Source organism: Glycine max, chromosome 13, assembly GCF_000004515.6.
Source record: "Glycine max cultivar Williams 82 chromosome 13, Glycine_max_v4.0, whole genome shotgun sequence".
Taxonomy (NCBI): domain Eukaryota; kingdom Viridiplantae; phylum Streptophyta; class Magnoliopsida; order Fabales; family Fabaceae; genus Glycine; species Glycine max.
This window is the reverse complement of record NC_038249.2, coordinates 28082716-28092969: the sequence shown is the minus strand read 5'-3', so window position 1 is coordinate 28092969 and position 10254 is coordinate 28082716. Positions and strand designations below refer to the sequence as shown.

The 10254-nt window shown below is 27.7% G+C and overlaps 1 protein-coding gene across 1 annotated transcript; it reads right to left on the bottom strand.

The window, feature by feature from the left end:
* Window positions 1-7586: 7586 nt before the first annotated feature.
* Window positions 7587-10038, bottom strand: LOC100805460 (rac-like GTP-binding protein RAC13). Its single transcript, XM_003542663.5, has 7 exons — window positions 9762-10038; window positions 9532-9619; window positions 9322-9431; window positions 9149-9212; window positions 8485-8549; window positions 8324-8389; window positions 7587-7942 (listed from the first exon to the last, which is right to left on the bottom strand). Exons 1-7 carry the CDS (start codon window positions 9858-9860, stop codon window positions 7844-7846), a joined length of 591 nt encoding a protein of 196 aa, XP_003542711.1. The 5' UTR covers window positions 9861-10038; the 3' UTR covers window positions 7587-7843.
* Between the last annotated feature and the right edge of the window lie 216 nt (window positions 10039-10254).

Here is a 10254-nt window from a genome sequence, read left to right as displayed (position 1 = left end):
AAGCGGTGGACTAGTAATTACAAATTATTTAGATTATTTTGGGCAAAGTAAGGAATGGAGGGTTTTGGATTGACTCGAGGGCCTATTTATTATCTGTTACATTTGTATATTTTGACTGAAATTCCTCCATATGTCTAGGCTTTTCCTAAATTTCTCAAAAAGACTAGTCAATAAAATATTTAAGGGATCAAAGGATATCAGGTGCAAAAACCGAAAGAGTTAAAAAAGTAATTAAAATATTTTAATTATCATTAAATACAAACATTAAAAATAGAATAATTTTAACTTAATTAAAAGGCAAATGCTAAACTATTTAAGGAATTGAAATGTTTAAAATTTTTCTGTTTATGATATTTATTACGTTATTTTATAACTTTTACAATAAATATTTTTTTAATTCCTTAACATCATTAAAATATTTAGAAAAATCAAAATATTAGTAATAAAATATAATAAATATATTATATAAAAATATAGATAAAGTTGGATATCTTATAATACTTTTCTTTTTTTAAACTCGAAGTATCTCTTAGTCAAAAGCATGTTAGGGGAGGTTTTCAGTTATAAGTTAAAAAATAATAATCAAAAGCTACCGGCGCTTTTAGTTTTCAAAACTTGTTTTTTTATTTATTTTTCAAATAGATTTACACTAAAAGTTTTCTATCATAATAAAATTAGTTTAAAAGCATATTTGTGCAACAACTATGATAACGACAAGGCATCCGCAATGGTTGACACTAATAATGGTGATGGTGGTTATTGTTATGTAGACATGACAATGAAACGAGATAGGGATGGATATTGTCTCTCCAATCTCCGATCCAACTCCCCAACATATCCTTGTACTCGTATCCGAACAAATTAAAAATTTATTATCCCATTTTTGTACTCGTCGGGTATCGGGTATCTTCGACCCCATCTCGTATCCGATTCAAATTAGAAAAATATTTTTTTGTAAAGAAAATATTAAAAATTTGATTTTAGAAAAAATAAATTGATTGTTAAACATTTATTTTTAACTACTTATATGTCAATAAATTTATCATAGTGTATTTGTTTACAAAAATCATTAAGAAAAAAATATTAAATTATGTAAAAATTCTAAAATAAAATTAACAAGTAATAAAAATTCTAGGCTTTTTGATTAAATTATGCAAAAATTTTAAAAATTTTAATTGGCAGGGCGGGTCTGGGTTCGGGTTGGGGCGAATGTAGTAATTCCATACCGTACCCGTACCCGACTTTTGGTTATCGGGAAAAACCTGAACCCATACCCGGTCAACTCAAATATTACCCGTCAAAGTCGAGACAGATTCGAACGGGTATCCACGAATACGAATTTTTTTGCCATGTCTATTGTTGTGATGACGATGTCAATGATAATGATGATTATAATAGTAACGGTAGTAATGCCAAACAATAGTTGTAGTGATAGTGTTAGTGATTATAGTGACAACAACAAATTTACAAAGTGAACGAAAAATTTACCTATCAATTGTTGTTAGAGTGTGTCTTTTTAACAATAAAAAACAAATTTATAAGTCCTTTTTTTCTTATTGATTTTTAAAACAAATGTAAAAATGTTTTAAATTGAAAATCATTTTAACCAAATATGTTTTGTTTTGAAATTTGTATTTGAAAACCATAATCTCACACAAATGTTTTTATACACACAAAGATGTACATACATATATAATACTTATACCTACAACTAAACCTAAAAAAATTTATATGTAAATATTATTGAGTTAAACTTGCGAGTTTAATAGTTATGTATTCTCAATGGAATTTTTTTTTACACTGTTCAATTAATAAAAAAATTTATCATTGTTATGACTTTTAACATATTTATTATAAAAATCAATAAATTTATGATAAATAATTATTTGTGATTAGTTGATAATGTAAAGTTAATTTATACAATGAGTGCATATACCTTATTTTTTCTAAACTTATTTGGGTAAAACTTCTACATGTTATGAATAATTGTTAAGACAAAACTTAGATGCAGTATTGTATATATATGTTGTATTGTTGTTCAATCAAAAATGAAGTTTCGTCTTGGTAATGTGTGCAATGGTATTTAATGGAGTCTTTTATTATGGAGATTATTGAGGTGAAACTTTACATAAAGGATTTGATTATTTTATGTCGTGTTTGGTTTAAATGATGAAAATAAAGAGGATAAAAATATAAGTTTTTTTTATATATAAAATAGATTATAAAAGATATGGGACCCTAATGAGATCCGCATAATTTTTTCTTTATTTCTCTCCTCCTCCTTAACCAAACACAACCTTAGAGTGAGTAGATGACTAGATGCACTTACAATCATGTTGATAAGTGTAAGCCAAAATATCAACATCGATAATTGTGATGATAAAAAATTAATTAGAAAATTGTTAACTAGTGTTCTTTGATATATACTACTCCTAATCATGGAATAAAAATAGATTTTTTTTGTCAATCTCGATAAAAGTTGTTTTTCAGTAAATATCAGCCAAGACAATTTTTACCCAATCTTAATCGAGGCTGATTTCGGTCAATGTCGGCCAAGACAGTTTTTAAGTTGACGTAGTCTAGAGTTTAATCACAATTATTTTTTATTGAAAACATATTGATTTTTTTAAAAATATATTGTTTTTATGGATGGATTAGATATTCATCCATAAAAAATTATTAATGGATAAATTTTTATCAAATGAATCATGAATCATATTCTTTAAATAAATTCTTAATGGATCAAAATGGATTAATGGATCATTTTTATCCGATCAATTTTTATAAAAATTCAAATTTAGCAGATCTATTTATTTTACCACCCCTATCTGACGGTGGTAAAGTTTTAAAGGAATATTCATGCTTTAATTTAATATATACAAAACAATATTATTTGATAGGCTGGATTAGATATTTACGCATTTAAAAACTTAACTGCAGAAGATCTAAATCCTGGATCATTATATCAAAGTACAAACTTCTTTGTTTTGTCCTTTTTAAAAAATTAATACATGTAGGTATTTGATGATCAACGTTCAATATGAGGATGAGTTAGTAAGTAGGAATATTGTCTTTTTTTGGAGAAGAAATACAACGTTTGGTTATGATTAAGCCGTCAGTGTTTCAGAATGACCACACACACATTGGCTTTTTCGGAATATGCATGTATAGGTAGGTTGAGTCATTGTACTCTTTTAAGCCAATTGTGGCATGGAAGACATTTCTAATCAATATATATAGGACCTTTTCTTCTTTTTGTCTTACTAGGAGAATTTAATGAATTTTGTTTAATAATGTAGTCTGTTTAAAAAATGTTCAGTGAATACAAGAATGATAAAAAGTTTGTCTACTTTAGTTTTTTAGGTTTAATTGTATTTTGAACACGTTTAAATTTTACACTTTAATATATAATTTATTAAAAAAACAAGGGACTGTGTAATATCATAATTAATTATTTTATACCTAAATAATAAAGCTAAAACTTATATATATATATATATATATATATATATATATATATTAATTAGAATTCAATAAGCAAGTGAAACAACCCAAGGGTTAGTCATTACAGTTATAATTAGTATTGATAATTTTTTTTGATAATCGATTATATTATTTTTAAACTGTTACATATATATAATTGAAATATATATTCAAATTAATGTAAATAATAGATTTACATCAAAATATGTAATTTTTAGTGAGAGACAGAAAAAAAAAATATTGTTCTAAGTAAAAACATTAAGGGGACTAACGTCTTAAGAGTGTAAATGAATTAAGTAGGTAGCCTATAGAGAAACTTTCTGCACTTCTTTAATTTCTTAATATATAAGTTTGTATAAATGGATATTAAGTTATTTCACAGTGACGAATTAAGTCATTGTATATATAAGGTCTTAATCATATACCAAATTTTGTTTAAATCAAATGTTTGTAATTATATTATATTATAATCAATATTTAGGGTCGGAGTCTATCCAAGAATAAAATAATTAAAATTTCACAAATAAAAAATACTTTCTATTAAAATTTATAAAATAAAAATTATTCCATACGTTAATAAAAAGACTACACGTGTTAACAAAAATACTTAATATATTTAAAGTAAAAATATTTTTATTTTGAATCTTTTTTATTATTGTGGGACCATCCTTGTTTAGGGCAATTTATTTAAGCTTTTTTCATCAAATAATCACTTATATTTTTTAAAAAAATATTCACTCTAGCCCACCATTAGTATGTAGTAATACCAAATAAAATAAAAATAACATATATTAGGTTTAATTGTATTTTTTTTTTACAAATTTACTCTTAATAAATTAATTTGACTCATATCACCTTCAGTTTTTTCTTTAAATCAAAATTTATTTTAATTTTCTTTTCACGTGACATATTAAATCATTACATTTTTTACTCCTAACTTCTTCTTTTTTTGACAAAATTCACTTTCAACCTTTTTACTTTTTTTTTTTCAAATTTTATATCAAACTTTATATTTTTTTTGACAAATTTTACACTTATCTAAGCATGTCACACCAATTTAATGAAAAAGAAAATTTATAAGTTTTTAAAAATTAAAAATAAAATGCATCAAATTAATTTGTTGGGAACAAAATTTGTCAAATAATATAAAATTAAGAATAAAAAATACAATTAAGCTCGGGCACATATATATATATCAACAAATGTTAATAGTTTGTTAGTAGGATGGATTGAACCCACAACTTTTGTCTGCTTTCACTCTTTGAATATTTTTAATCATGCAATCAACCTTAGTGTGTAAGTCTAGTAACAAAAATGTTTGTATCAGAGGTTAGGGAAAGAAAATACAAATATTTTGTTTCAAGCTAGTCCATCATTTTATTTATTTTATTTTAAAACTTATTATTAGAAATAAAAGATTTATCTTCTCCCTTTGTTTTATTTTTCCTTCCAAAACCTAACCCCTAAACTACCTTTCAAATAAGATAGAAAACCAAATATAGCTCAGATTTATTTTATTTTAACACAAGGTGAACACGATTCTGAAGAGCAGAATCTTATTACTTCTATCCTACTTTCAACAGACATTGAGCTTGCGCGTGATATCAATAAATGTTGGTATTAATCTAATACAAAACATGGGATGTGTCCTAGCTGAAGTTGCGCCAACAACAGTTAGTAAATGCTAACGTGCATGTAGTAAGTACACAAGATGCTAAAAGATTGGATACTTTAATTTTGGCGCACATGATACGCGATGTATATGTGATCGTTGCAACCATGGAAGGGCTAAACTTGCTTGTAGTAAATTACTAATATATGGTTGGCACAGAAAATTTGGGACACACTTGTTGGGTGGAACCATTATTGACTTGAAAACTTTATCAAAGATGTTTTTGTTGCCTAATATCTTGAAGTCAATCCAGCTGGTGTAATCTACTACTAGTTTTTCTGTATGCTATATATATATATATATACACTACCTCTCTTCTAGCATCCCATGGATATTCTGAATTTGTCAATTATGTTTTTTTTATTTAGAAAAATCAAACTCAAGGTATTAAAAGTTGACAATAAATCATTCATGATTTGACAAGTGATTTAACATATATATTTATAATTTAATGGACATGTTTAGTAAATGGGAAAACTGGCTTTTATATATATATATATATATATATGTGCCAATGCCAGCACACTTATTGCTGGTGTAAGGAGATTGCTTCCCTTAAGGTCTTCATTTAAGTGGAAGAAACTTTCTCACTAAGTCTGAAAATTGTGCAAGTAATTAACACAATTGTTATGAAATATATGTGATATATTCTTTAGCTTAAATTTGGATGGTCTATCTTAATAGCATATTTTATATCATATACTTTTAGTTAAAATATAATTTTAGCTTCCTTTGATTTTTAGTCCACGAAGTTGTCTTCCTTTAACTTGCTGATCTTTGATTTTAATCATTACATTGATTCTAAAGAATTTGGAGATCAAAAGACATTCAAAGGTGAATTGCTCCCTCCCAATTTGATCTTCTCCATGCATGAGTCAATATTTGAACCCTTATTACTTCAAAAATTCAAACCTATCACTAGCTACTTGGACCAACTGATGATTTCCTTATTGTTTATAGAAATGTTCTATAGTGTATAGTTTTTATTAAATCAACAGCTCAATGGAGTGAAACTGATATAACATGGAATGGTTAGGATTTGGAGCACATTTTATATGTATAATGCAAATGCAGAAATGCTAATACCGTCCATCCTTAAATTTGCATATTTTCTTTCGTCACTTTAAGCATTAATTAGTTTCATATAGTATTAACCATGGTTTGATTTTCAACTCTTAATTCATTATAACTGTATACAACCTCCATAGGAAACGGAAATAGAACCATTACTTTTGATTAAACATATCACAGTACCAATAAATATATACATACATATACATATATATATATATATATATATATATATATATATATATATATATATATATATATATATATATATATTAAACATATCACCGGCACACTAAATTAAAGTTTTACCGACATTCGTTACAACTCATCCATTTTAACTACTCTTTCCTCTCTTTCTGTCTGTCTTTTTCTTTCAAATCTGCCTTACTTCATCTTCGAGGTTGTTACGTAATGTTATTTTTTCTATGAATAAATAAAATCACCAGAAATATTGTTAGAATATCCTCATGAGAGTACCTTAAGAACCATGTACTCAAAGACACGTTTGCAGATGCCTCCTTTGTTCCCTCATTCAATCATTTCTTGTGTACGGTTTTTTATTTGAATTTTTTATGCAAATTGTTTTTATGAATTTTTTATGCAAATTTACTATGATTTTAGTACAAATATAATTATCTTCTTAAATTCCTTGAAAAACGTATAGAAAGTTTTTTATTTGTGTAAAAAAATCTTAAATGTGTGTTGAATATTTTTTCACAAAATTAATTTATAGATAAATTCTCTAATTTTTTTTATACAACAACAGACAATAGTATAACATCATAAATAAACCTGAAGAATGTTGTTAATAAATTAGAAAAAATATTTTATTATCAACAAAAACAATTTAATATAACACTATTACAATATCATTAAATACACAAAATCACCTAAAAAGACAATATTATATTATACTTATAAAAAAAAGAACAATATTATTATAATCATTTCATTTAATTTATACATTATAATTTGTTATTTTGGCCCCTCCGAAAAAAAATTGTCAAGCTCCGCCACTGTTGCCTACACTGTTTATGCAGAGTAATTTTGCATCAACACAATGCCTGTCCATACAATTAATCAAATGTATTAAAGGAATACTACTAATATAAAAGACGGTAACTCCATATCCAAGTTTTATTAGTGTTTTTTAGATATTTTCGAGGTGTGTTTTTTGTTTTGGTCCAGTCAAATATTACATTAAACATAGTATTTATGTTGCTCAAATTAACTCATCCACCATTACTAGTGAGCTCTCCATTTTGAATGTGACCAAAGTCACCAAACCCAAATGAAAGAAACAGGGTAGAAACTAGAAAGTAGAAACAGAAGATGAGGAATCGCAAAAGGGGATCCCCAATTTTCAAATAGGAGGCCTCTTTCTGAACTAAAATTATTGAAATGCATAGCCGCAACTGGACACTGCAAAATAAAATAATTAACTGACCAATGCAACACTTATCGTTTACAATTTGAGAGGAATCTAATGTTCTTAACAGAAATTATCCATAAATCCATAGGCTCTTTATATATATAGATCACAAAAAAACTAAAAATACTGGACTTCACTTCTGTTCTATAAATGATTTGGGGTGAAAGAAAACTGAATATGAAATATCAGAGGAAAGTACAGGTCCTTTTCTTGCGTGGTTTCTTCTTTGGCTTTGGTGGCTTCAATGCAACCTTTATTGCAGCATCAAAAACTGTCTTCACATTCTGCAAACAAAACAGAGAGAATTCTAACAATCGCTTCAATGTACTTTACTTCCCAATTGGAATTCATCAGAGATCATAAGTTGCTAACTTGGATCATCAAATTTATACTTGGAATCAAAAATTTAATCTATATGTACTTTCAGTGCAATTCTTTTAAATAGATATCAAATAATAATTCACCATATTATCACATCATATTATTCGTAATATGATGTAACATGGTAAATTCTTATGCAATGTTTGTGTAAAACAATTTTACACGAACTGTGCGTATAAAACTCTAGAAACAATGGTTCACTTAACTTCATCAAAATATATAGCTTGGGTTCACTTCAAAATATGGCTCAAAATAGTTGAATCCTATGAAATGAAGGTATTTACCAGCTGTGTTTTGGAGCTGCACTCAATATAAGTGACTGCACCAATCATTTTCTTCAATTCTTCACCCTGCTCACAACAATCAGTGTTAAATCCATCATACATGCAAAAGAATTTCAGTTTCAATATAGGCTTTTTATTTGCTTAATTTGATGAGGACATGCCTGAGCAGTTGTTATTCGTGCGGATCCCGGATGATCAATCAGAAATTGCTTGTTATCTCGCAAATCTGTGCATACATGAGATTTAAATTGAAACTAGTATTAGGTTTGAGAAAAAGTTATAAGTATTGCTTGTTTTGTAAGTAACGATCATATGAAATTTTACAAGATATTTGATGATCTTACACATGAAACTGATTAAAGTTAAATACATAGAGTAAACAAAGGAACAGTTTTTCTCAAAAAACAAAGGAATGGTTGGTAGACAGTTTTTTTTCTTTTCTGGGTAAACTTTGTATATCAATTAACCAATAAAATAAAATAAAATAAGTCCATTATGGCCAAGTTTTGTAACTTAGTGTTACTTCCTCTGTTTTCTGCCATGGCATATAAGTCATAACATTCAATTGGATATATGTTGATGAGTATTGCATCCATTGAAGATTCACAGGAGGATTATTGCAGAGTGAATAATGCATAACTAACACAAACATTGATTAAAAATTGAGAATCTGCAAAAAGATTGTCTTTTGTACGCACAAACTGAACACCTGATATACCCAATGTTATTATTTGCCTCAAAAGCAAAAAAGTAAAACAAAAAAAAAATCATTACTTGTTAACTATTGATGATGATTGTTATGCTACTTGAATGGAATTATCTTACCTAGTTTTGTTCCCACCAGCACTATAGGCACATTTGGAGCATAATGTCTTAGCTCAGGTATCCACTGTTTGTCAAGAATCAACATCAATGTGCATATTTATTTTTAACATTTTACAATTACAATACAAATCTGAATACAAAACAATAGGGGTCTGAGGCAGAGAGAAAAGAACCTTTTTGGAGATGTTCTCATAACTGGCTTTGCTGATGAGAGAATAGCACAACAAAAACACATCAGCTCCTCTATAGCTTAAAGGCCTTAGCCTGTTGTAATCTTCTTGTCCTATAATCCACAAATTATACAAATTAACTTCACTCATGAATTGGAATTTAATGAGAATGTGAAACATAAAGTTGTAACTTAACAAACAAGGATGACCAACCTGCAGTGTCCCATAAACCAAGATTAACAGTACTACCATCCACCGTTACATTAGCACTGAAATTGTCAAACACTGTTGGAACATAATCCTACCATAGAGAAAAACAAAGGACAAGAATATTAGCTTCATTACCGGCTCCTTCAACCATGATTCACCATCTTTTAATACGTGAAACTAATGTACAATATTGAACCTTTCATGACTAGTAAATAAGGTTAACAAAAACATACCGTGGGAAAGGTATTGCTGGTATAGGATATAAGCATGCATGTCTTTCCCACAGCACCATCTCCAACTGTTACACACTTGATAAACCTTGCCGTACTCATTGTCTTATCTTCTCTTTGTTCTTTGGAAAAAATACTCTAATGCTTGGAAACAATTGAAACAATATTTATGAAGAAAGAAGTGAAAGGAGGGGGTGGCTATTATTATGGCTTAACGACCTAGGAGCAAGTGTAGTATTTAGTTGTGGCTCGTGGAATTGATCAAATTTGCAAATTGCAATGATTGCCATGAAAAGCATTTCTTTTCTTTAAGTGCAAGGACACAAAAAAACTAGATATGGTGGTAGCAAAAAAAGTAGGTATAGTGCTGGAGTTAGTTGGTTAAGTGTGGGAGAAGGGATGTAATGAATGATGAAAAGCAAAGAATTTGCTTAATTAACCAATACACTATGATGAGATTAAAGAACAAATTGAGGTATAGTCAAAATAGTTTGTT